The sequence below is a fragment of the Suricata suricatta genome, chromosome 17 (assembly GCF_006229205.1).
Source record: "Suricata suricatta isolate VVHF042 chromosome 17, meerkat_22Aug2017_6uvM2_HiC, whole genome shotgun sequence".
NCBI lineage: Eukaryota > Metazoa > Chordata > Mammalia > Carnivora > Herpestidae > Suricata > Suricata suricatta.
The window spans coordinates 40,765,363-40,793,191 of NC_043716.1; the positions used below are offsets into that span (position 1 = coordinate 40,765,363).

At 46.4% G+C, this 27,829-nt stretch overlaps 1 protein-coding gene across 1 annotated transcript in view; it reads right to left on the bottom strand.

The window, feature by feature from the left end:
• EFTUD2 (elongation factor Tu GTP binding domain containing 2) overlaps positions 1–27,829 on the bottom strand; it is a 36,815-nt gene that overhangs the window by 4,926 nt on the left and 4,060 nt on the right. The window contains exons 3-18 of the mRNA XM_029927875.1: positions 22,147–22,312; positions 21,403–21,481; positions 19,386–19,461; positions 18,843–18,908; positions 18,033–18,068; positions 15,304–15,394; positions 14,311–14,393; positions 11,327–11,493; positions 9,016–9,140; positions 7,639–7,702; positions 6,963–7,053; positions 4,935–5,070; positions 3,183–3,310; positions 2,115–2,308; positions 614–725; positions 87–238 (exon numbers count right to left, since the gene is read on the bottom strand). Coding sequence (XP_029783735.1) covers positions 87–238; positions 614–725; positions 2,115–2,308; positions 3,183–3,310; positions 4,935–5,070; positions 6,963–7,053; positions 7,639–7,702; positions 9,016–9,140; positions 11,327–11,493; positions 14,311–14,393; positions 15,304–15,394; positions 18,033–18,068; positions 18,843–18,908; positions 19,386–19,461; positions 21,403–21,481; positions 22,147–22,312 — 1,766 coding nt within the window. The remainder of the gene's footprint in view (positions 1–86; positions 239–613; positions 726–2,114; positions 2,309–3,182; positions 3,311–4,934; positions 5,071–6,962; positions 7,054–7,638; positions 7,703–9,015; positions 9,141–11,326; positions 11,494–14,310; positions 14,394–15,303; positions 15,395–18,032; positions 18,069–18,842; positions 18,909–19,385; positions 19,462–21,402; positions 21,482–22,146; positions 22,313–27,829) is intronic.

The window sequence follows — 27,829 nt, forward strand, 5'->3', positions numbered from 1 at the left end:
CAGATCAGAGACACCTGGTGGATGCAAAGCAGTGAGTGCACAGACCCGTCACCGGGGGCACAAAGGGCTTGGCAGCCACTGGAGACCCTGAGCATACCTTGGTGGTGAGGGATGGATAGCTCTTGTTGACCTTGCGCAGACCGTCTAGCATCTTGGGCAGCTCTGAGGGGTTGACTGGTTCCACAGCAATCTTGATAACAGATGTGGTGTTGAACTTCAAGGGCCGAAAAATCTGAGCCTGAGATTCAAAATGCAGAGGAGTGAGGGCACATGGCCTTAGTAGGCACCAAAGGTGCAGTGTTCAGAGAGGAGAAGACCATTCCCCCCAAGGAGCCAAAGTGCTGCTTGGAGGCAGCCTGAAGGGCCATTTATTCCCATGTAATTTGGCAGAACAAAGAGTGGGGAACAGATAAAGAAGCTGCTCCTAATTAACAGCAACTGAGTGGAGCAGGGAGAACTGAGCTGGGTCCGATCTAGAAGTTTCAGCCTGTGCTCAGGCCTGGAACCAGGAAGCGACAATGACTCCAGGTTAGGCCCCTGTGAGTTCCTGTGCGGCCCGGTTCTGTCTACCCCCTAGCTTAAACTAATCCAGTTGCCCTTTCAGAAACTCTACCTCCTCATTGCCTCGGGGTTCAGTTATGGTCGCTGTCTTCACAATTGGTTGGTCAACACCTTCGATCAGAACCCAGTTGCCGGCAGGAACACGGTTCACCTCAATGTGGTATCTGGGCGACAGACAAGTGAAATAAGGAGGGGTGCCAGGCACTGAGCCAGGGGCTGGGGTGAACCAAACATACATTTCATCAGGGGAGGACTCGCACAACCATCAACCATGTACCCTCACATATGTGTACAACTGACCCATGAACGATGAGGTGCCCCATGCAGCTGAACCTCCACATATATATTCTGACTCCCCCCAAAACTTAACTGCTAAAAACTTAGTGTGGGGTGGGGGCCTTACCGAAAACAAAAACAGCCAACTAACACGTTTTGTGTCTTATGTGTATTCTATATGTGTATTCTACAATGAATTCTTATAAAAAATTAGCTAAAGAAAGGAAAATGTTAAGAAAGTCATAAAGAAAAAAAACACATTCACAGAATGATAGTGTATTTACTGGGGAAAAAAGCCTCATATTAAAGTGGACTCATATAGTTCAAACCTGTGTTGCTCAAGGGTCAACTGGAGTTACAAACTGATTAGCACATGGAAGAAAGCGCATGGTACTTTAGGAGGATATGGGGCGCCTGGGTGGCTCAGTTGGTTGGGCGGCCGGCTTTGGCTCAGGCCATGATCTCACGGTTGGTGGTTTCGAGCCCCGTGTCGGGCTGTGTGCTGACAGCTAGCTCAGAGCCTGGAGCCTGCTTCGGATTCTGTGTCTCCCTCGCTCTCTGCCCCTCCCCCACTCATGCTCTGTTTTTCTCTGTCTCAATAATAAATAAAAAAACATTTAAAAAATTTTTGAGGAGGACAAAACAGGAAAACCTAATTCCAGGTGGATACCACTGGTAAGCAAGGCCTTGCGCAAGGGGTAGAATGGGTGGAGATGCCAGGAGCCCCATGGAAGATACCGTGACTCTCCTAGACCATCAATCTTGTGCCTTCTAGGGAACAAATGGATTTGGAGAGGGAAAGGGGGCACCGGCGAGGCACAACAGGCATGTCAGACCAGGACTGCCTCGACTCCGCTTGCCAGCTATGCAGCCGATTTTAAGAATTCACAGCAGCCCAGAAGCCCAAGCTAAGTCTGGTGTTGCAGATAAGGCAGCTACGAGGGATCTAGCAAAATCTGTCTTGGTCAAAGAATAGTCCATGGAGGTTGGGAGACACTTTCTTTTGGGAAGAAACATAAAGGTTATGACTTAGGAATACAGAAGAGGAAGAGAGTATTAAAAAGAGTAAAAATAGAAATCCTGCTACAGAAGTTTATACAAGCCATTCAAAACACGAAGGCAAGGCTCTTGGCATTGTCCCAACAGTAGCTGCCTTTTGGCCCTAGCAACTCCGGGTAGTAAGGAAGTCGACAGCCGTGAGGGCCAGCTGATGCCCTGTCGCGATGGGCCATGTGACGAGGCCGAGACACACCTCTAGAGGCTACGGTAGGAAGTACCTGGCCACAGAGATCCAAAGACGGCCCACGGTGCATATCTGGGAGTCCTCCTCATCCTCCAGGGTGTAGTTCTCCCCTAGCACCTTCACAGGCTGCCCGGCATGGATGGTGCCACTCAGCACCCGGCCAAAGGCATGAAACTGAACTCCATCATCTGTGCTGTACATCTTGGTGGTGTGGCACATCAGGGGACCCTGGAGGTGGGGACAGAAGGCAGGCTCAACCACACATATTCCCAGGGTAAATGCCCCTGTCTCTGCCTCCCTGGACAGCAACGACACGGGCTCTGTGAGGAGGCTGCCCAAACCTGGAGGAAGATGTGTGGATCCCTTGGGAAAATCCCAAACCATGCCCCACTCCCTGATTAGTTAGTGGCTGTCACAGGCATAGCAAAGGACACCAGGTTTGGGATGGCAGGTTGGCACTGTTAACTTGCAAAATTGTAAGACGAGTTTGCCTCAAATTCCCTCTGAAGATGTCACACAATTCTCAGTTGGTCGTTCATGCTGAGAAATTAGACTAAGAACAGCTGGGAAAGACTGACTTATTTTTTAATTAATTAATTATTTTTTTAAAGGAAGCTGCGTAGGCTCACTGTGGAGCCTGAACTCATGACCTCGGGATTGACAGTCACATGCTCTACTGGCTGAGCTGGCCAGGCATCTCTGGGAAAGAGTTTTTTTTTTAATACATTAAAAAAAATTTTTTTTAAGTTATTTTTGAAAGAAAAACAGAGAGAGAGGAAGGGAGGGAGAGTGAGGGGGAGGGGCAGAGAGAGAGGGAGAGAGAAACTGAAGCAGGCTCCAGGGCCCAAACCCACAAACCGTAAGATCATGGCCTGAGCCAAAGTGGGACACTTAACCAACTGAACCACCCAGGTGCCCCTGGCAAAGACTTTTTTAAAGCCCCAAGCTGACAAGGTCAGCCCCAGGTTTTGAATTCAGGCCCGTCTGACTTTGCTCATGGGTAGTGGCAAGAAGGATGGAAAGAAGTCTTATTCCTATGACCAGAAAATAGCATCCCCAACAGGAGGAAGGAAAAACCCAGAGAAATGGGGCTTTCCCTTACATCAGGATCACAGTCACTCATGGCCTCGCCGAGATCAGAATCCACCCCACCGGTGTAGGTGTGCTCAATCTTGGGCTTGGCGCCCACCTTTGGAGAGGGGATATGCTGCACACACATGTCCACAAAGCCTGTGGAGGGAGAAGAGAAAGCCATTACACTCTCACAGGGGGAAGTGACGGTGAGTTACGGCCAGAAAGCTAAAAGCGAGTGGACCGATTTTCAGCTCTTAATAAAAGCTAGGGCACCATGAGCCCAGCAGGAAGCACCATCTCGTTTCCTGGTAGTATGCTCTAAAAGCAAGAAGCAAGGCTCCATGGTTCCTTGAACTCAGGTGACAAAAATTTTCAAGTGTCTGTATCAACCCATGATCTTTCAATGAATATAAGCACTTACCAAGCACTTACACTAAGTAAGTACCCCAACTCTTTCGATCTACTCAGAACAATTCCTGAGCTGACTCTTTTCCTTCAGGAAATACTGCATAAGTTTCTGTTCAATACATCATCCATCCATTAATTTTTGTTTATTTGTTTTTGAGAGAGAGAGAGAGAGAGAGAGAGAGAGAGAGAGAGAGAGAGAGAGGGAGAGAGAAAGAGAGCAGGGGAGAGGCAGAGAGAAAGGGAGACACAAAATCTGAAACAGGCTTCAGCTTCCAAGCTGTCAGCACAGAGCACAATGAAAGGCTCAAGCCCACAAACCATGAGATCATGACCTGAGCCGAAGTCAGATGCTTAACTGACTGAGCCACTCCAGTGTCCCCTTCATCCTGTTTTTCTAATGGCCAATAAGCCATGAAAGAGGAAACCTCCATTAGCACCTTGGGGAAGGCAGATCTGTTTTTAGTTGGTATCTCCTAGGTCAGACTAATGGCCAACCCAGAATGAACTACTAGCATCATGCACTTTGTGGATTCAGGCACCTAATAACTACCAGACTCATAATAAAGATTGCTGGGGTGCCTGGGTGGCTGTTGGTTAAAGTGTCTGACTTCGACTCAGGTCATGATCTCACGGCTCATGAGTTCAAGCCTCGTGTTGGGCTCTTTGCTTACAGCTCAGAGCCTAGAGCCTGCTTCAGATTCTGTGTCCCTCTTCCCCCACCCCTCCACTGCTCATGCTCTGTCTCTTTCTCTCAAGAATAAACAAACATTAAAAAAATAAAAAAGAAAGCAAGAAATTGCTGAGCGGGCCCTTAGCCTTTCACCTTTATCACCTCCCTTATTTTATAGATGGGAAATTTGAGTCACAGAAGAATCAGGTGGCTGGCCCAGGAAGGAAGGGCCAGGGCCACAGCAGGAACAAGATTCAGGTCTTTCTCAACAGGTCCAGGGCTTGGTTCTACTATATCACCTGCCTTCTGTGACATTCAAATAGAGGAGACAGGAGCTCAGGAGAGAAATCTGAACCTGGTGTTTTTCCCAGTATTTCCCAATACTTACGGGTCTACCTTCCTGCCTGCCCTCTGGGAAAAATACTAGAACTTCAGAATCTGTTTCAACATCTCTTCTATTTGCACGCTCCTCCTGGTAGGGAAATATAATTGCTTTTGTTTCCCAAGACAGGGGTCTTGGCATCATCCACTAAAGAAAACTGCTAGGAAGAAAATGCAGGTGCTGTACATCCTGGCTTGCAGGTGATTTAAAAAAGCCTCACCTCTCTGAACATCACCATGGAGTGAGGGAAAGGTCCCCACGATACGTGTGGCAGAACATGACGACAGTGACGGGAAGGGGGCTATGGGCTCCTCTGTTACCTGTGAACTCGCCAAAGAACTTTTTGCAGACCAGCCTGAGCAGGGGGCGGATGTTCAGCTTAAGCTCTTCTTTGGTCAGGTGAATGCCAAGCTCGTCCAGGGTCCTGGGGAGGCTGGTGTCCACATCACCCACCACCTGTGTGGGCACCAAATATCGTGTCAGCTGTGTTGACGGCGCCAGCGTGCTGCCTGCTATGGAGGACAAGGGAAGGCCAAAGGGCAATTTGAAGGGTCACTGTGCCAAGTTCTCTTCTACAGGGAGAGCTCTTGGCAAGGACGGCCATTTGGTTTGAGAGAAATCTTTGGTACACGCTCTTCAAACCAACCCTGGGAGGAAAAGGGCTGGGTTGAATAAACCTGGCCCTCTCAGATGGACCTTCAGTGCTGCCCCCTGGTGTCTGAAAAGCCGCATCTCATCCCACCCAGAAACTCCCTCTTTCTTCCCTATTTAGAGACTTCAGATTTACAGGATCACGGACTGCACTGGAAGGAACCAAAAAAGGTCACCTAGCAGTCCATCTGCTGGTAGGGCAAGGCCAAGTTAAATCATTCTCAGCAGACTCAAGGTCTCTAATGAGACAGATTCTATAAATTTCTTTTATTAATCCATTCCAGTCTGACACAAGATACTAAGTATTTTTCATTTTAATCATGTCATTTTGTCTTGTGGCTATGTTTTACTCTTTCGTCAGCTGGAATGGCCACACACATTTTGTGTATATGTGTGTGTTCACTGTGCACAGTGCTTACTAAACACTTCACTATTTTATAACTGTCTTTAGAAAAAGATCTATGAAAACTCCCGTACAATGTTACCCCTTTACTTCTGCCTTTTATGTAGCACAAATTCATGCAAACTCAAGGTTATACTCTTTTCTTTGGAGAATCCCACATGTTTAACTACATCCTTACCACTGTCTCATGCATCCTTTTTTCTTTTTTTTCAAGTAAGTTATATGCCCAACATGGGGCTTGAACTCATGACCTGGAGATTGAGAGTGGCATGCTCTGCTGACTGAGCCAGCCAGGTGTCCCGTGATGGATCCTTTTCGACTGACAAACATCACACATATACATGCCCAGAAAAGTCATTAAAAAGCTCACACAGCCATTCTTTTAATGGCTGCAAAATACTTCATTTGAGAGGTACCATAACTCATTTAATCAGATTTTCACTGATAAATATTTAACTTATTTCCAGTTTGTTTCCCCTGGAAAACATATGACATTTATTTATATATATGTATCTGAAGAACTTTCCCAACTATATCTGTAAATCAAATCCCCACAACTGAAATTATTAGTTCTCAAATATCAGATTAAAAAAATTTCTTTTTAATTTTTTAAAATTTATTTTTGAGAGACAGAGAGAGGCAGCACGAGCAGGGGAGGGTCAGAGAGAGAGGGAGATACAGAATCTGAAACAGGGTCCAGGCTCTGAGCTAGCTGTCAGCATAGAACCTGACATGGGGCTCAAACCCACAAACTGCAAGATCATGACCTGAGCTGAAGCTGGATGCTTAACTGACTGAGCCACCCAGGCGCCCCTCACATTTTTTTTAACACTTATTTATTTTTGAGAGACAAAGAGACACAGCATGATCGAGGAGGGGCAGAGAGAGAGGGAGAGAGAGGGAGACACAGAATCTGAAGCAGGCTCCAGGCTCTGAGCTAGCTGTCAGCATAGAACCTGACATGGGGCTCAAACCCACAAACTGCGGGATCATGACCTGAGCCAAAGTCAGATGCTTAACCGACTGAGACACCCAAGCACCGCTATCACATTCTTTTTTAATAGTCACAATCTTTATACAAAATTTCTCCGTCGCCTTTTCTTTCGTATCTTCCCCCCTTCACTCTGGATTCAACAGCACTTAGAGGATAAGAGATTAGAAGACTGGGGAACAACGATCCTCATACTTAGTAATACAAAACTGAGCAGATTTAGGGGCAGGGGAAGCTGAGTTCACCAACGTCCCCACTCTGTTTAGATGGGCAGACCTGAACCGGGAACCTGATATCTCTCACCTGAGCGAGGATCTTATATAGAGGCTCCAAGATAAACTCCACAAAGCTCCTCTGGGAGCTGCTGGTTGGGGCCTTTTTTGTGAACTTTCGTCTAAAAAGGAAAAAAAAAAAGAGTTATGCGTGACCCAGCAGGGGGAAAGTTGTGTCACTGACCCCAAGGGTGAATTTCCTAGGTTCCGAATCTGAGCGGGGTCAAGGAGAAGGAATGTGTATGTGACTGAAACACTTCCAAAGAGATTCCCAAGTCAAATGGTTGACTCGTGCATGCCTGAGCTGAGCTGTGAAGGCTCAAGAGAAATAGGCTCATCCTGTTAAGAGCTCACGAAGCCAAACCACTTAGAGGAGGAAAGAAGATTATTAACATTTAATAAAAAAGTAGGTTTGGGGGCAGCTAGGGGGCTTAGTCAGTTAAGCGTCTGACTTCGGCTCAGGTCATCATCTTGCGGTTTTTGAGTTTGCTGTCGGCATGTCAGCGCAGAGCCCACTTCGGATCCCCTCTCTCTGCCCCTCAGTTCTTTGCTTGCTAGGAATTCTAGCACGTTCCCTCCCAAGGTCCAGACATTTCCTTGCCAGCTTGCGCACTACCCCACCCTTCCCAAAAAGTAGGTTTTCATCTTAGGAACTCTTTCTCTGCCCTTACTTCCCCTGTAGAGAGTCATTTCCCCACTCTACTTACGTTTTGGGGTTGAAGTAGATGTCACCCCAGAGTCTTTTAGCAAATTCCTGATAGTTAATGTCACCTGTAAGAGAAGCCATATGATTATAATCTACTTAACAAAGTACTGTTTGAAAGCCTGTTCCGGATGTGTAAGTGGTTTATAGCTGAGGAATTCTAGCATGTTCCCTCCCAAGGTCCAGACATTTCCTTGTACCCAAGCAGGCAGAAAAGGATACCGAGGCACAGACAAGAACAGGACAGGCTCAAATTTGACATGGCTATGCTGGAGTCAAAATGAGGACCCGGGTAGCTCCCTGTCTAGCAACAAGCAAAGAACTGAGCTAAGGACAAGGACATGGTTTATACTCTTTCCTTCGATAAAACGGGTCCAACCACCCACATGCTATGCTGTCCGCACCTAAACAACGTTCCTTCCAGAAGTGGAGCTTCATGGCTCCCTCGTTCTTCCCTGATCCATGGAAGCCCTCTGCTGCCCGCCTGGGCGGTCTCCCAGCTGCAGTGCTATGCTACGGCTCCGACTAGGCCCCAAGCCTCTGGAAGGCAGACATGCAGTCGTCTGGAGAGAACACTCCACTTTTCTAACAAGGAGAACGTGGTAGATACGTATGTATTAAAACAAACAAACAAGTTGTATTTGCCCATTTCTTTCACAAGAGCAAAGACGAGAGCAAAGGACCACTGAGTGGTGAGAACAGAAACACTAGAGCTCCGGTGCCTGCTAGTTGTGAGCCCTCTCCCGGGGCCTCTCCTCAGGTCTCCACACGGGGTGATAATGGCCCCCTCGGAGGACGCTCAGGACATGACTGTTACTGGAATCTGAGGGAATTGGGAGGCGCAGAGGCGGAGAGCGCCGGAGTCTCTCGAGCTGGGCAGCAGGTCCCAGGGCTCTGTGGCAAGGCTCCAGGACCTGTCAAATCACGCAGCTGGGTATCCCAACGGACCGCAAATCCAACGTGAGCTCTCGAGTAGGCCCACAAAATGCCCAGGTGCCTACATACGGCTGGGAAGACAGCTGGAAGCACCACTAGGAAGCAAGAGTCCATCTCTGAGGAAGAGGTCTGAAAGGGCTTTGTGGGCACGGGGAACTACTTCTGGACAGTGTCTGTCTCATGGTAGGAAAGATTCTTATTCCTAAAATGAGTCCCCTCTTCACCTATTTCTTCCACAGTCACCTTTATCCTTCTATTCTTTAGAAGCCACTTGGCCCAAAGTAAGGGTCTAGGGGCCAAGAGAGCCTCAAATGTGACAATAATAGTTGAGAAATTGCTCCCCCCAAACAGGGGACTCCGGCATGAAGCCAGTTCTGGGCCTTTCAGCAGGAACCGCACCGCGACTCCGGGGAAGCTGGGAGACAGCCCGCCAGCCAGAGCTTACCGAAGGTGTCGGCGTAGATCTTGGCAAAGGAGCCCAGCGTGAAGCAGATGCTGTACTGGGAGCTGGAGAAGCAGACGTTGCCCAGGAGCGGGGACAGGATCAGGTTCTCGTCGGTGGAATACATGCTGAAACAGAGACAGCCGTGAGCACGGAGCCGGGCCGTGCAGCCACACTCACATAATGCCATGGGTGAAGTGCAGGGACCCCGTGTCATTGCCCCTCCCCAGCCCTTGTTCTCAGAAGGGGCCTGCATAATACGCTCAGCCCTGCCAGCGACCTGGCCCAAGAAAGTGACATGATGGAGCTGTCCTCTAACTTCCAGTAACAGGCTGACTTCCCAGTGCTGGGAACTTCATGCGCCCGCCTGGAGAAGTTAACTGCACCAGACAAGGGGAACCTTGGAGGTCAGAGACAAAGCTCTTGAAGCACAGGAAAGGAATCTAATGTGAAAGTGAAGTACATTTTAAAGAGATCTCAATTTCACAAACACAAACACATAAATCCCAGAAGTGGCTAAAAGACCAAAGGAAAAAATAAGGGCAACTTTGCTCCCCACTCTCATCACCTAGGTTCTCTTTATTTCGTTTTGTTAAAACGTTGTCTTAAAGGCCATGCAGAAGCCACGGCATCCCAAATTCACAGAAAACCAGCTGCACACAGGAAATCCAATCCACAACCCTCGCCCCACTGACAGCTTGTTTTATGTAATTTCTTAATTCAGAGGTGAAAGTACTAACTTGTACAGAGCAGCCCCCACCTTATTCTACCATCTTCCCAGGTCTGTTCCCGAAAGGCAACTGCTTTCAACTCTGTTAAAGCTGCCTTCAGAGTGATGTCCTCGTATTTCTGAGTAATATGTTCATGTTGCTGTTTCTCATTTAGAGGTGGAGATCAGACTTCCTACTTTGGGGATCAGGATTTAGCCCCATCCTCTAAGGGAATACACACAGAATTTTATCATTTCATCTCTGGGGCTCCTGATGTTATGTTGGTCTCCAGTCATTCTTGGCCCTTCTGGAGCCAGGAGAAGAGATCACTGTTGAGAATCAGTACTACGCACTGGAGAGGCTCCTGACGGTAAATCTGTCTCTGGTGACGGAGGTACCGTCCCCGGTCCTTAACTGGAGAGGTGCTCTCTCAATAGGACAGCCTCGTCCTGGGCCCTTCACGGGGCCACAATAAGTCATCCAGTCCTTCTGTCAGCCCGCAGATACAATTATCTTTATGATACATTTAACCGAGTCTTCAAAGTCACCTTGATACTGGACTGTGAGGCCTCCTGTCATCACTCATACTTATTAATATAAGCCTGGATCCCATCTTGCTAAAAAGCAACTATGTTCACAAAGCAACAGCCAACAGTTCCTTTACTCGTTGAATCTGTGTTAATGAGCTAACAGCCATGGACTTCATTCACTGGGCAGGTACCGTATGCTGGGCACTACGCTAAGCGTGTTACATCAAATATCTATCTGATTTCTTTTTTTTTTTTTAACGTTTATTTATTTTGGGAGACAGAGACAGCACGAGCAGGGGAGGGGCAGAGAGAGAGAGAGAGAGAGAGAGAGACAGACAGACAGACAGACCAACAGATAAATACAGAATCTGAAGCAGGCTCTGGGCTCTGATCTGTCAGCACAGACCCCGATGTGGGGCTCAAACCCACAAACCATGAGACCATGACCTGAGCCAAAGTCAGACGCTCAACTGACAGCCACCCAGGCGCCCCGAATATCTATCTCATTTCTTATAACATCCCATTAGGTAAACATTATTATCATTCCATTTTTACAGAGGCAGAAGCTGAGGCTCTCTGAGTGTCACTTGCCCAGGTCCAGAGTCCCAGGTACTGAGCACAACACAGAAGTGAAGAGGTGTCTTGGGCTGTACAGCCGGTGAAGGCACAGGGTCAGAGAGGCTGAGGCTGCAGAGTCAAACCCTGCAGAGCCCTGGAATGTACTCCTAGCCCTGTCCAAAAAGCTTGTTACGTACTCCCAGAAATCAGGGTTGCCCCCCAGAGGTGTTCAAGGTTAAGATTTATAAAAAACAGAGTTCCTGAGGACAGGAAATCCATACCCAGGGTCCTATACCTTATTTTTTTTTTAAAGTTTATTTATTCAGAGAAAGAGACAGACAGCACGAGTGGGGAAGGTGCAGAGAGCGGGGGAGATAGAGAATCCGAAGAAGGCTCTGAGCTGCCAGTGCAGAGCCTGACATGGGGCTTGAACTCATGGAACTGTGAGATCATGACCCGAGCTGAAACTGAGTGTTGGACACTTAACTGAGCACCCTAGGTGCCCGGGTCCCGTACCTTATTAGTCCGTTGACCTCATCTACGATGTGGCGCAGCTTATAATAAGCATCAGTTGGGGGCAGCTTCAGCTCCAGGATCAGCCGGTCAATCTTGTTGATGCACACGGTGACCGCCAGCCTCTCCTGTACCGCGTGCTTGATCAGCCGCTCTGTGTTCAGCATCACCTGAGAGACACAAGACCCAGAAAGCGGTGGTAAGAGCAAAAAGCACAGAGAAGTCCAGAGCAAAGCCAAAGAAGATGCTACTTGAAAATACAAAGTATGTGGCAAAGAGGACCTGGGGAAATAGACTCTTGGGTGTAAGCAGAGGGTATCTTGCCCAAAGGCTGATTCAGGAACTTGAAGAGGGCACCCAGCAGGACTCAGAAACGACTAGATACCCCGATGATGCTGGGAGCCAGGTTCCTCAGTGCTGGAGAGGGAACAGGAGCAGGCTTCGGAAGCAGCTGTGGTGCTGAATGGAATTATGGGCATTGGGATGAACGTACGATTTTTTTTTTTTTTTTTTTTGCTAATCATGTTTAATGTATTTGTCTAGAAATAGTTGGGGCACCTGGCTGGCTCAGTCAGTTGAGCATCTGATCTTGATTTCAGCTCAGGTCATGATCTCAGTTTGTGAGATCGAGACCCACATCTTGCTCTGCACTGACAGCGCAGAGCCTGCCTGGGATTCTCACTCTCCCCCTCTATGCCCCTTCCTTGTTCCTATGTGTGCTCTTTCTCTCAAAATAAATAAATGAAAACATAAAAAAAGAAAGAAAGAAATACAGATGTGTGTGGTTATGTATTATCCGTGTTCAGTAAAAAGATCTGGAAGTAACGGACCCCAGTGGCAGTGAACACACCATGATGTTGGTTTCTAAATACCAGTCCCCCTACAAGCAGCCAGTGCTCTTTGAAGAAATAGCTGATTCCAAGATTGGGGCAGGGAAAGCACAAAATGAGTCCAGAACATCTTTTTGTTCCTGAAAGTAAGGAATACTTCAAAAAAAAAATGAGACATGTTAAAAGAACAAAGGAGCTCTACCTCACATATCTTGGGTAGAGCATCAAAATACATAAGGATAGTAATGAACTATAACCCACTGAATGAGATAAATATCCATGTATCCATACTGACAATAAATAAGCAAATGGGGGAGAAAAGAAAGCCCTCCTCACAATGGAATTCCAACCAAAAAATCCAATAGGAGAGGGATGCCTGGGTGGCTCAGATGGTTGACTGTCTGACTTTGGCTCAGGTCATGATCTCACAGTTCACAAGTTCGAGTCCCACACTGGGCTCTGTGCTGACAGCTCAGAGCCTGGAGCCTGCTTCAGATTCTGTGTCTCCCTCTCTCTCTGCCCCTCTTCCACTTATACTCTCTCTCTCTCTCTCAAAACTAAATATAGATTAAAAAATAGAAATAAGAGTTAGAAAAATCACCATTTGCAACTACTATGAAAATAAATTAGGAACAATCAATGGAGGATAAAACTTGGGGCGCCTGGCTGGCTCAGTTGGTAGAACATGCGACTCTTGATCTTGGGATCATGACTTTGAGCCCTGCGTTGGACACAGAGCTTACGTTAAACAACAACACAACAACACAACAACAAACAGACGATAAAACTAGTAGGCAAAGTTTGAAAAGGAGTTGAATGTATATAGAGCTCAAAGTATCTCTCCACAAATTATTTATTACCAAAAGTGAAAACAGGTAATTTTACACAGGAGAAAACTGGTAAACCCACCTTAACCAAGCGATCAAAGTTAGCATCACCAATAATGACATAAGGTGACACCGTGGGCCCCCTGATGTGTTGCACTCCGGCCACAAAAAGCCTGAATGCGATCATGAGCAAACATTCAATGAACCCAAATGGAGAGACATGCTACCAAAGAAGTATAATTTATACTCTTAAAAAACGCCGTTATAAAAAAACAAGAAAGGCTATGGAATAGTTCCAATCAAATGATTCCAATTAAGAGACTAAAGAGACATAAGGACTGAATGCTAGGCAGCATCCTCAATCAGGAAAGAAAAATTCTACAAAGGACACTATTGGGCCAGTTAGTGAAATTCAGTTAGAGGTCTGGAGAAGAAGATCTGTACAACAATACTGTATCAGTGTTAAGTCCCCTGATTTTGGTCATGTAAGTGAATGTTCTTGTTCTTAGGTAACATGCTGAAATATTGTACTTTCAAATAATACACACCAGTCATGTATGTATACATCTATAGAAAAAAAATTACAAAGCAAATGAAGGTGCACTCCTTGTACTGTTCTTCCAAATTTCAGTAAATTTGAAAGTACGTATTCCAAGATGAAGTCAAATAGAAAAGAAAAAAAAAAAAAAAAGCAACTCTGACTCCCTCTGCTGGCAACCTCACCAACGACAACATGAATAAGGTTAGTTAGCCAAATTACCTAATCTCCCGATTTGGACATCTACAAGATGCTTTGGGTCATTTAATTCCAAACTCTATCTTAGAAAAACTCATTGGGGTACCTGGGTGGCTCAGTCGGTTAAATAACTGACTTCGGCACAGGTCATCATCTCACAGTTTGTGGGCTCAAGCCCCGCATCGGGTTCTGTGGACAGCTCAGAGCCTGAAGCAGGTCCTGTGTCTCCCTCTCTGCCCCTCTTCTGCTCAGGCTCGCATGCTCTCTCTCTCTCTCTCTCTCTCAAAAATAAACATAAAAATTTTTAAAAACTTCATTAATATTCACAATTCATTTACATGAATATACTCTCCTCCCTCGTTTAATTACATTTGTCATTTTATTTTGGGTCCTATCATTTTGACCTTCACTGGACAGGGAGTGAGGGACTAGTACTGAGAAGTAATTGTGAACTTCAAAAGCTACCTTAATTTCAGAGCAAACGTGAGCCTTAATCCCACAGCCTTTCATCTTCTCCGGCTCCTAGCTCACTAGGCACTGTGTGAGGGCAAACACAACAAGGCAGAGGGTTCATAAGAGGAGAGGCAGACTCACCCCTTCAGCAGCGTCGATGAAGAGGACAACTCCATCTGAGATGCGCAAACCCGCCGTGACCTCATCAGAAAAATTCACATGTCCTGAAAGCAAATACCCAGTAAGTCACCTGCATGGTGGCAGGATGGGGCAAATAACTTGTAGGTGGTCTAAGGGAACACTGCAAAGCATGAGAGCCCCCAAACATGCCCTTTCCCTCCTCCTCACAGCCCCCTGCCCTGTATAAAATTCTACTAGAGTCACATGCTTGGACTGAACTTTTCTACAGGAGACCCCCAAGCACAAAAAGAAGGAAGTGTTTTCCTAGGAGGGCAGTAACATCGACAGTCACACAACAGTAGTCAGCAGGGCTCTGGGAGGCACAAGACAACTGGGAGGCTAGAGAAGGGACAAGAGGGCCTGGCGCACAGCAGACAAGGCACGGCGTTGCTGGTGGGGGATGGGGACAGGGGCTGAGAGGTATCAGGGCACTGGGCTTCTGAAGGTGAGAAGGTCAACTGACAAAATTGCAACTTTTTATTTAAAACTCTGCCCTCAGTTGGTCCTTTCCATAAGATAAAGACAGAGTCTGCCACAGGGCAAGGGACGCTGCTCCTCCGGTGACCGTATTGGACGTCCACCACCACTCGGTACACTGACCCCACGGTTTCCTTCAAAAGACTGAGAGTGGCCGAGGCCAGGGCCACGTCTGACTCACCATCATGATCAAGCATCTAGCACGGGGCCTGACACAGGCTGGAATGAGTCAACGAATGAGATTCCCTAATATTTAAATATTTTAGAGCAAAGAGAGGAGCGAAATAGAAGGCCAGGCGCACAGTGCCTGCTAATTAACTAGTCAGAAGCAGAGGAGACAGTGAAAAGGAAATTATCTCAATGACAGGAGAAGAGAAGGGAAAGTAAACTACAAAGATGAAATGCTCTGTTCTATTCCGGAAAGAGAGCACAAAGAACAAGAAGGGCAAGGTTCTGATAGTAAAAGGAATGTCCCACCTGGAGTGTCCATGATATTGAAGAGGTAAGATTTTCCTTTGGTATCTGGCAAGACCACCGTCACTGGAGTGCTTTTGATGCCAACACCTCTCTGAAATCATGAAAAAAGAGAGGTCACCGGGATTTCTTCCTATGCAAGAGGGGCTCCGTCTGCTCCAGGGCCTTGCCAGTTGCTGGTAAGTTACATTGATGTCTCTCCTTGAATGATTTTTATCTAGGCCTCTAATCAGAAGGACCCTGAAGATGAACTATCTTGGGTGTTGAACAGTATTTTTGCAGGGGTTTGATTCAAATACAAAAAATGTAAAAACAGGGGTGCCTGGATGGCTGAGTCGGTTAAGCACCCAAGTCTTGATCTTGATGCAGGTCATGATCTCACGGTTTGTGCATCTGAGCCCCATGTGAGGCTCTGTGTTGATGGTGTGGAGCCCGCTTGGGATTCTGTGTCTCCCTCTCTCTGCCCCTCTCCCTCTTCCCCCTCATTTTTTGCTTTTTTTTCCCTCTCTCTCTCAAAATAAGTAAACTAAAAATAAAGAACAAGAAGGATTAAATCTTTTTTTTTTTTAACATTTATTCATTTTTGAGAGACAGAATGAGTGGGGGAGAAGCAGAGAGAGAGAGAGAGAGAGAGAGAGAGAGAGAGAGGGAGAGACAAACAGATCTGAAGCAGACTCTAGGCTCCAAGATGTTAGCACAGTCTGATGTGGGGCTTGAACTCATGAACCATGAGATCATGACCTGAGCTGAAGTTGGAGGCTTAACCGACTGAGCCACCCAGGCGCCCCTAAATCTTAACAGAGAATCCAGAGTCCTACGATTTGATCTTTATACGCTGTAACACAAGTAATAACTAAAGCATTACATTAAGTAAAAAGAAACATCCTGCCACATCTTGGGGTTTAAAAAAAACTAGATCCTCTCTGCTCCTGCTGCCACCATGGCACCCGTGTAAAAGCCTGTGACAAGGCGGGGGGGGGGGGGGGAAAGTTCTGAGGTTCAGTCTTTTTTTTTTTTTTTAACATTTATTTATTTTTGAGACAGACAGAGAAGGAGCAGGCAAGGGGCAGAGGGGGAGACACAGAATCTGAAGCAGGCTCCAGGCTCCGAGCTGACACCACAGAGCCTGGCGCGGGGCTTGAACTCACAAACTGTGAGATCATGACCTGAGCCGAAGTTGGACGCTTCACCGACTGAGCCACCCAGGTGCCCCTGAAGTTTAGTCTTCGCTGCACCCGCCCTGTGGGAGATGGAGTCATGGATGCTTCCAATCTGGAGCAGTTTCTTCAAGAGAATCAACGTGAATGGCAACGCTGGGAATCTTGTTGGAGGGGTCGTGACCGTTGAAAGGAGTAAGAGCAGTATTACTGTCATTTCTGAGGTGCCTTTTTCCAAAAAGGTACTTGAAATATCTCAGCAAAAACTATTTGAAGAAGAGGGGTGCCAGGGTAGCTCAGTCGATTGAGCATCAGACTTTGGCTCGGCTCAGGGTCTCACAGTTTGTGAGTTCGAGCCCCACATCGGGCTCATAGCTGTTGGCACAGAGCCTGCTTCAGATCCTCTGTCTTCCTCTCTCTGCCCCTCCCCAGTTCGCACTCTTGCGCATGTTTTCTCTCTCAAAAGTAGGGGTGCCTGGGTGGCTCAGTCGGCTGAATGCCCGACATTGGCTCAGGTCATGGGTCTCACAGTTTGTGAGTTCTAGCCCCACTTCGGGCTCTGTGCAGACAGCTCAGAGCCTGAAGCCTGCTTCAGATTCTGTGTCTCTCTCTCTCTGCCCCTCCCCTGTTCACACTCTGTCTCTCAAAAATAAATAAATGTAAAAAAATTAATAAAAAAAGTAAACATTAAAAAAATTTTTAACTCAAAGGATAATCTATGTGATTGTGTGTAGTTACAGTAAAGAGAGTTATGAATTGTGTTACTTCTGGATTAACCAGTATGAAGAAGAGGAAGATTAAAATGCATTTATCTGGGATATTTTCTAGAAGTTTGTGAAGATAGCTTGGGAACCAAAAGTTATATATAAAAGTTATAACAAGAAACAAATATTTAAAAACTCTAGTCATACATGTTAAAAAACAACAAAAGCTAACATCTGTTAATTATTTATCATAAACCTGCACTATTCAAAGTTCTTTAAGTAAATAAACCACACTTATGCACTAGAGCTCTCCATGCGGCCATTTAAGAAACAAAGACTAAAATAAAGGAGAGAGGAAAGAGCGGGGTCAGAGAGCAGGGGAAAGATCCAGATGGAAAAAAGAAAGAACCACCAGCTGGAATGGGAAAGCCAGCGATGCTCGCTGCTTCACACAGACCGGAAGCACAAAGACAGCGGTGCCCACTCTCAAAGAGGAGCCACTCTTAGAGACCATCATACGGATAAATCATCTTATGGATTTTGAGGATGATGATGATGGCATTTAAAAAAATCCCATTGCGTTTCTATAGAACTTATGGTAGACACAGAGGTATCACCTGTTAGGATATGCCCGACTAGGGCCAAACTGAAAGTGAGGATGGGAAGGTCCCCCCGCCGACCCTAAAGCTTGCCTGCACGGCTCTCCTTTAAGTAACAGATCAGGGGACGACTGGGAGAAGCAGTAAGGTGAAGAGGTATGAGGTGGGAGTGAGGGGGGTACAGTAGGAAGCAAAGTGTTAGCATAAAGGCTCCCCCACGTTCCCTGCTGGGTGCGGTGTGGGCACCATTGGACTTCCCCAGGGACACTTACCTCCTGCTCCGTGAAGAGGATGTCAGTGTAGCACAGCTGAAAACAAATGAAGTGCTGTTACCACCTGACTGCAGGCTCCTGTCCCACACAAGCCATCAGTCACTTTCCCCTACCAGCTCTCAACTCAAGGGTTTCTGCCTCAGAAGGATAGATGGAAGACAGCCGGCTACCCTACAGAAATGCCAAACAATGAGACCAGTGCCCTTTCAGATGGAAAATGCTCCTGATTGGGTTTTTCGGAGCGGAGGGGGGGGGGGTGGCAGTTAGGGTGGTCACCGAGGACCAGGTATGGCTGGAGAGTTAAATTTTATCAAACACACTGAATTCTAAAGTGGTGAAGGGAGACCCATCCAGCCTTTATGGACCCCGTCGCACGTCAAAACACTCAATCTAGCAGACACGGAACATTAATTGCACTGAGACTTGCCGCCACACTTGGCCTCATTCACAGGCATTTAAATTTATCATGAAAACAACAAGGTCCAATTGTATTATATTTATAGAGTAGACTATTAATACTGTGACAGGAAAGAACAGGCTATAAAAGTCAGGATATATCAGAACAGAGGAAAGATCCCAAGTGCAGAACAGATCATCCAAAAATACTGCAAGTTAATATTCTCTATGCTCTTGAGAAAGTTAAAATTACTTTCTTAAAGGCTATGAATAGAGATTACAATTATAAAGCAGCACTCTGTAGGTGTCATTATTTATAACAAGAATGGGACAGTGGAAGGAAGGGGAAAGAGAGAGAAACCCCTGTATATTATGAATGGTTCATCCTAAACCCTCCACAGAATTTCTACTCACATCTTGGTCATAGCGCTTCCTGATTTCCGGGTGAGTCTGCTCTATTAAACAATCTACAAAACATGTCTGTAAGGGAAGAGAAGGTTAAGATCTGTCAAGCACAAAGGAAAATCTACTCTACCCCGCCTCCCCACTGCCACCGGTGCCCAATACACCACATAACTTAGGGATAAGGAGAGAAAGAGGACAGCGAGGAGCAAAGGCTTAATACCAAAGCCACAGGATTATTTTCAAATGAAAGATGAAATCTTTCTTGGACAAGAATTCCCCCAGGAAATGAAAACTTATAAAATCAGAGTAAGGCTCAATTGCCCTCCTCTGTCCAGATGTAGACACAAGGCTGTAAGTGGCTTAGAAACAGGCTCCGTCTGCTGCTCAGGAAAAGCTAGAATTTCGCTGAATGGATTCACATGAGGCATGGAGATCCCCCAGAATCAGGAGACCCAGCATTATGGCTTCAAACCCCAACCTGTGACTCTGAGGCTGAAAAAACGAGCAGGAACGAAGAGAAATCCTATTCCAAGTAGCTGAACGTTCTCTCACCTTGCCATGGTGGAGATGGCCACAGAGGGTCACATTTCTGATGAGCTCTGAGTTATCCATCAGATCTGCCAAGAAGCTGAAAGGACAAAGGGAAAGAGAAAAGGGACTTTGGCAAAAGATCCAAATGGGGAGCGGCACAGAGCTGTTACAGGTATTTTGTCAGGAACAAACAAGTCTCAGACCAACTGGAAAGCGCTCAGAGGACACGTGTATTTCCACATCCACGCGGTTCTGGCTCTGGGAAGGGGAGAGACTTAACCATGAGGTGAACTGACTTCTCGAATGGGGATTTCACCAGTAAAATCATGAGACTTCAAAAGCAAGCAAGAAGAAAAGCAAAACCAAATACCAGCATGAACACCCACACCCACACCCACACACGGACTGTCCCATACAAAATCTCTGGGTTAGATATCATACAGGTTTAATGCAAAGGGGACTTAAAATCACTGAGAGCTTCTCTTTGGAAATTGCCCTCAGAACTAGTTAACAAAACTTTGAGAAGCCCCCATCTCGTTAATGACGTCAGGGAGTTCTATCTTGATCAAACCCGGCACTGTCTTCCTTGCTTATCACCCACATTACTCATGGCAACTAGCTTTTTTTTTTTAATGTTTTATTATTTATTTTTGATACAGAGAGAGACAGAGCATGAGAGGGGGAGGGGCAGAGAGATGAGACACAGAACTGGAAGCAGGCTCCAAGCTCTGAGCTAGCTGTTAGCACAGAGCCCGACGCGGGGCTCGAACCCACGAACGTGAGATCTGACCTGAGCCAAAGTTGGAGGCTTAACCGACTGAGCCACCTAGGTACCCCGCAAGCAGCTTTTGGAGGACTTTGGCTCTCTGAAACCTCAAGCCCAGTTTCAATTTTTTAAAAAATGTTTTTTATTTAACTTTGAGAGACAGAGAGAGGTAGCACGAGCAGGGGAGGGTCAGAGAGAGAGGGAGACACAGAATATAAAGCAGGCTCCAGGCTCTGAGGTAGCTTCAGCACAGAGCCAGACGCAGGGCTCAAACCTTGCATGAGATCATGACCTGAGCCGAAGCCGGACACTTAACTGACTGAGCCACCCAGGCGCCCCTCAAGCCCACTTTCAAAGACTGGAGATTTTGGGGGTGCCTGGTGGCTCTGTCAGTTCAGTGTCTGGCTCTTGGTTTTGATTCCAGTTATCCCAGAGCCGTGAGATTGAGCCCTGTGTTGGGCTTCATGCTGAGTGTGGAACCTGCTTAAGATTCATTCACTCACTCCCTCTTTCCCCCTCTGCTGCTTCCCCAGCTCATATTCTCCAAATAAAATAAAAAATGCAAAATAAAATAGTTTAAGAAGTAAAGATTGGAGATTTTTACTTCTTAACTCACTTACTCCAGTGAGAACACACAAGAGAACATGAAGCAAGTTTGGAAGACAACTGAAAAGTTGTTTTCAATGGCTGGACAATAGCAGGTGAACTGACAATTCCAGAAGGGACCCTACTCTTTCGGATGGAATAGATGTCACCTTTTTTAAAAAAGTTTCATTATCTAATAATGAGTCACAAGCACTACAATATAATGAGGACCTTACAAATGCATTTCATCAATGAAAATATTTTCAGAAAGTGTCCTGTCTTGAAGAGTCTAAAGTACTCTACACGCGTATCCACCTACCTGTGCCCTCCTTTTCAAAATATAGAGTTGTTATATTCCCCCAAATACTGAGCAATCTTACCAAGTAAGAATGGGCTCTGGTAGTCCTGACACTGACCATTACGATACCCCATTCTGTCACAAAGGGCGGCTTCCAATACCAAACTAAGGGGCTGCAAGAGAAAAGGCTAAGGTCTGAATGAAGCCAGGAAAAAAGTTGAGGGGGACTCTACCCGGTCCAGCAACCGTGTACGCTCAAGGAAAATTCTGGCAAATTGTAGAGGAGTTTTGCTTTTATAATTCACTGGCTACTTCAACCACAAACCACCTCCAAAGAAAAATGAACCCATGCTATTTGTGCAGAGAGGCCGAGAAACCTTGTAACTTACTCCATTTCATACACCGTGACAGGCAATGTCTGCTCCATCAGAGTGAATTTCTTGGTTTTCACTGGCTTAATTATAGGTTCTAGTGGGAAGAAACAAAAGTTAGGACGTGTAGGTTGGCATAAAACATACAACTAAAGAGCCCTATTTCAGCGGACTGAGCTTTCAGAATGCAGGATACGTGACATCGACTTATGTATCCTCAAGGATCACTCATACGTTGACAAGTCTGGGAATGCAGTTTGGCACAAGACAGTGAAGGCTCTCGAACTGTGACCTGAGGGGTCTGGACTTCATTTTGTGGGAGGACGGGAAAGGGACTGGATATAGGCTGAGGTCAATATCAGCTCAAAATCTCTCCTTGCATTTATGAATTCCAACCACCTCCCAGATGATCAATGAAAATGATTAAAGAAGTGGAGGCCCAGTGCTGTGAGCACTGGGTAAAGGAGTTGGGATTCTCTGGATGGAAAAACAGCTCACACCAGACAAAGAACTTAAAATAGAGTCTGTAAGCACCTAAATCAAAATCCAATAACTAAGGAAGCGATTCCTGTTTGCTTAGTAACAACTACAAGTGGTACTGCATAGTAAAACAGGGCTAGACGAACCTCAATCTGGAAGCAACACCTGAATGTAGTAAAGAAAAAGGAATGAATCCGTTCGCCGAACTTCCCACGCAGCTGACAGCCACAACCGGAAGCTCTCTTGATCCCGCCCCTCATGGCCCGGTGCCTGCCGACTTACCGGTGAGAGGCTGGGTGTCTTCCTCCTGCACGATGGTCTCCACCTCGGGCCCGTACACCTCCTCAGCGGTGGGGTAGTACTTCTTGTCCTCGTGCAGCACCACCTCCATCCCAGGGTGGTCCTCGTCGTGATCTCCCACGTCGTCGTCGTCGTCGTCGTCGTCCATCTAAGAGCGAGAGAAGTGGGGAGGTCGTGAGAGGCACACACCTTTCCTCCTCGACGACTGTCTACGCTATGCGAGTCGAGAGCAACGACTTCACAGGCTTGGCAGCTTATTTTGAGTTCAGTGCCAGAGTCAGTGGGGCAGGCTGTACACGCATGTGATCCTTCACAAAGACACGTCCGTGAGCCACGACTACAGACGGCTCCCTGCTTCAAGCTAGTCCCTTCCTACAGGTGGGTCATGAGTGGATGGAGACTGGAGAAAAATCACTTATCTTAACACATCCTTCTAAGGGAAAAAATCACTTCCTTCAAGGGCAGAAGTCAGCCACAAGAGGCAGAAGCGGGGAAGCGGGGAACAAGTCCGTGGCTTAAAATGTTTCACTTAGATTCACAGAGCTGTTTTTGAAAAATACCTTTGTGACAGATAATAACGTGTTGGTGAGGATGCGGAGGAACTGGAACCCTCAGACCCTGCTGGTGGGAATGTGAAGTGGTGCAGCCACCTTGGAAAACAGTCTGGTGGTTCCTCAAAATGTTAACCACAGAATTATCATATGACCAAGCAATTCTGTTAATAGATACATCCCCAAGATAATCGAAAATCTATGTTACACAAAAAGTTATAAACACACGTTCATAGTAGCATTTTAAAATGGTCAAAATGTGGACACAACCCAAATGTCAATCAACTGATGACTGGATAAATAAAATGTGGAATATTTATACAATAGAATATTATTTGACAATAAAAAATTAAATATTTACACCTGCTACAACATAGACGAACCTTGAGAACATGCTAAGTTAAAGAAGCCAGACACAAAGGCCACATATTATAAGATTCTGTTTATAAGAAATGCCCAGAACTGGCAAATCTGTAGAGACAGCAGGTAGACTAGTGGTGGGCTAGGGCTGGGAGAATTTCAGGGCAATGGTTAAGGGGTATGGAATTTCTTTCTGGGATGATGAAAGTATTTTACAATTGTTTGTGCTAGATAAATAAATAATTTAAAACGGGGTGCCTGGGTGGCTCAGTTCATTGAACATCTGACTCGATTTTGGCTTAGGTCATGATCCTAGGGTCGTGGGATTGAGCCCCATGTCAGGTTCTGTGCTGAGTGTGGAGTCTGCTTAGGGCTCTCTCTCTCTCCCTACCCACGCTCTGCCTCTCCCCACTATTTTAGATAAATAGTGATGATGGTTGCCAGGGAGAAGGAAAACCAGGGAGTTCCAGGGAAGCCAATGGATGAGGGGATCTTAAGGAGGGCGTGATCAGCTGAGTCAGATGCCACAGCCAGGTCCAGTGAGATGAGGACTGGGTCTGGGGCAGAGGTCACTGGTGACTCTGACAAGAGCAGGCTCTGTGGAATGGGAGAAGCAGAGGGCAGAAATGGGTTTGAGAGAAAAAGGAAGGAGAGGATTTGGAGACAGCAAGCATCAATTACTGTTTTGAGATATGCTCCAATGGGAAGCAGGGTAATGGGAAGGGGGATAGGGATCAGTTAAGAGAGGACTTTAAGATGAACTATCAGCATGTCTGTATGCTGATGGGAATGATCTAGCAGAGGAAACACGGGGACAGGTAGGTGAGAAGGGATGGGACCGAGTTTCTAGTAGATGGAAACACAAACAGATCATCCATCAGACCAGGAGGGAAGGCATATGGCACAGAGGTAGGGAGGTGGAGGAGGCACTGGTGGGAGCCTGTTTTCCTTCACACGGATTCCAGCATGTCAACTTCCTTCTTAAAAAGAACAAGAAACCCTCCAGTGGTGCGCCGACTGGCTAATTTCTCCCACCTTTACGCTCGGCCTCTATTAACGTGGCCTGACGTTACATTAGCTCTCTGGGTAGCCGTACGTATCCTACTGGTGGTGGCTCCAAAACAGCTATTAAGCCAGTTCCCTCCGGCCCCAGACTGCTGACTGCCTTTTGAATCTAATTGTAGGATTTTATGTAATAATTTCTAACTACCTGTAATTAATTCTAGCTGGGTGTCCTGTTGGTAGCTCAAACCTGACAAGTCTAAAATAAAACTATACAAGCGCCTTTTTCTCATTTCTCTTAGTCTGTTAATATCCAGTGTTCGGCTAGTCCTCCCCCCCCCCCCCCCCCCCCCCCCCCCCCCCCCCGCCAACTCCACACCTGTGCACCCTTCCACTGTGATGAGCTCCTGACCCTCCTGACCCTCCCTGCACTAAAGGAAGGGTGCCAGCATCATGCGTTGATTTTATCACCCCTTTCTCCCAGTTCTCCACTCAAGGCCTTCCGGAGTCTGGTCCCTCCTCCTCTGGGCTTCATCCCTGCAGCCGTCCTCCAAGGACTGCGCTGTGACAAGTGGGAGGAGAAATCATTTCCTCCGCACATGCAACCTCTGGGCCCCTGGTCCCTGAACTCCTTTTCAGAATGTTCTTCCTTCTTTCCTGCCTCCCTTATCAAAATCTTAATGCATCTCTTCACTGTTACATCAAAACAAAAACATTTTTTAAAACAATCTGTGCATCCCGTGTGGACAGGGAGGCTGGGAGGAGTACGGACTAGAGCAGGCAGGCTGCGGCACAACCTGACCGCACTTCATGAAAACCCCCGAACTAAGTATAATTAAACATATTACGCATGTACCTGATCCTGGGACCTGCAACTCTGCTTTGGGGAACATGACCCAAAGGCATTTTCACATGGTAACGACAGGGACATAGCTGAGGATACCGGCCGCAGCTCTATTTGTGGTGAGGGAAGAAAGCAATGCCACCAGGGATTACTGAGCAGCAATCAGACCCGACGGACACATGGCACCAGAGGATGGATCCGAAAGCACATCACTCACCACAGTGCCGGGTGGCAGAAGTGAGAAGCAGGATGACACAGACCACCCGATGCCACTGGCAGTACCTACGTTAACAATGCAACCACTCACATTTTATACATCATATAAACAGAAAGCCACGTGCAAATTTTATGATAATTACTATGGTCACAGGTACAAGAAAAAGATAAAAATGAATTAATAAGTTAATTAAACAAGAGCAGAGTCCTGCACAAGCGACAGGACCAAGGAGCATGACCCTGAGTAGGAGGAACTGAACTTGGGACTGAGGAGAGAACATTCACACACCGCCGAAGCGATCCTGTGTTTTCTTTACAGTATTTCTTTGTTAGCAGCATTAGGGAAATATACTTTACATTCCACACAACTCACCCATTTTAAATGCAAAATTTGGCAGTTTTTAATATATTCAGAGCTGTGTAACCACCACCCCACAAACGATGTTAGGTTTTTTGTTGCCCCCAAAAGAAATCCTGCACCCTTTGGCCATCACTCCCCAATTTCATGGCCCCAGTTGAAGGCAACCACTAATCACTCCACTTTCTTTCTTTTTTTTTTAATGTTTTTTATTTATTTTTGAGAGACAGAGAGAGACAGCATGAGCAGGGGAGGGCCAGAGAGAGAGGGAGACACAGAATCTGAAGCAGGCTCCAGGCTGAGCTAGCTGTCAGCACAGAGCCCGACGCGGGGCTTGAACCCACGAGCTGTGAGATCATGACCTGAGCTGAAGCCAACGCCCAACCGACTGAGCCACCCAGGCACCCCTAGTCACTCCACCTTTTATGCCTACAGATGCCTATCCAGTCTTTGGGTCCACTTTGAACGTCACTTCCTCAGATACCTTTCTTGGTCATCCTGGCCAGAAATGACCCCTCCTTATAAACTATCACTACAGTACTAAGATAAAATTATTTAAATGGCACTCGTCCCTCCCTGCTTCATGCTATACACATTTTCGTGTGCCCCTAAAATATTTTTAAAAACAAACACCTGGATGGAGCCCATGGGTGACTCGGTTGAGTGTCTGGCTCTTGATTTCGGCTCAGCTCATGGTCCCAGGGTGGTGGGATTGAGCCCCTTGTCAGGCTCTGTGCTGGGAGTGGAACCCGCTTGGGTCTCTCCTCTCTCTCTCTCTCTCTCTCTCTCTCTCTCTCTCTCTCTCTCTCTCTTAAAATAAACAAACATTTAGGGGCGCCTGGGTGGCTCAGTCGGTTAAGCGGCCGGCTTCGGCTCAGGTCATGATCTCACAGTTCGTGGGTTCGAGCCCCGCGTCGGGCTCTGTGCTGACAGCTAGCTCAGAGCCTGGAGCCTGCTTCAGATTCTGTGTCTCCCTCTCTCTCTGACCCTCCCCTGCTCGCACTGTCTCTCTCTGTCTCTCAAAAATAAATAAAAGACATAAAAAAAAATTAAAAAAAAAATAAACAAACATTTAAAAAAGAAAGAAAGAAAAAGGCTTGGTTTATAAAAAAATTAAAAACTTCAACTAGTAATCGTATCATGATCATTTTTCTAAAACTCATATTAGCTTCCTAAAAGTTAAATAATCTTTTGTTTTAAAATTCCTTCCATCATTTTTACCACGATGCACATCACACTTACTAATTGGTAGTTTCTGAAATGCAGCACCTTACCTCCATCTTTGAAAAGTAGAAGAGCTGCCTGATTCACTTTCTAGCACCTTAGCCCTTCCCCAGTTCCTTAAAGAGGATTACACGGGGTCTTGGCTTACCTCTGCCAGGTCTCCTCTACCACCCCAATCCCGGAAATAACTCATCTGGGCCCAGACACTTGAACACAACTAAAGCTGCAAGATGCTCTCTTTTCATCTCATTTAGATGCTTTCAATTTTCTTCTTCCAGTGTTTCTTCTTTCTAATTTGAAGGGCATTTTCCCTGGGGCGCCTGGGTGGCTCAGTTGGTTGAGCATCTGACTTTGGCTCAGATCATGATCTTAATGGTTTGTGGGTTCGAGCCCCGTGTTGGGCTCTGTACTGACAGCTAGCTCAGAGTCTGGAGCCTGCTTCAGATTCTGTACCTCCCTTTCTCTCTGACCTTCCCCTGCCCTCTGTCTCTCAAAAAATTAAAAAAAAAATTTTTTTTTAATTAAAAAAGAAGAAGAAGAAGGGCATTTTCCCTAATGGAGAAGGCAGAACTTTTGTTCTACTTTCTTCCTGTCCTATAAACATCACCACATCTCCATTTACAAGTGGTGGTCCTGTCTACTTCCTGTTCATCTTGTCCTGAACACTGCTGAAACCTAAAAGCCACCTCTGACGTTTTTTGCAAGCCTCAGACCATTCTGGACTTTATCCTCCACACTTCTCCTGAAGGGAGTCATAGGAATCTGCACCTTCCTTTCTATGGCTTTTATTTATCTTTCAAAACTTAAGCTTATGAGGAGGTTCCCAGTGCAGCTGCACTTGGAAAAACTGACTACTACCTTCTCTAAGTTGGTATTACTCAGGTAATAAACTTCAAAAAGAACTTCAGACAAATGGAAGAGCTACTACTAGATGAATCAGAGCTCAGATTATGAAACCACCCCACCAATAAACTACCTTATATTCCCTTTTGGAGCCTCAGTAGTTAAGCTTTCTTAGGGGCAGCATTTGACGCCAACAAGTCATATTCTGAAAAGGAGCAATGTAAGGGTGCCTGGGTGGCTCAGTTGGTTAAACATCCAACTCTTGAT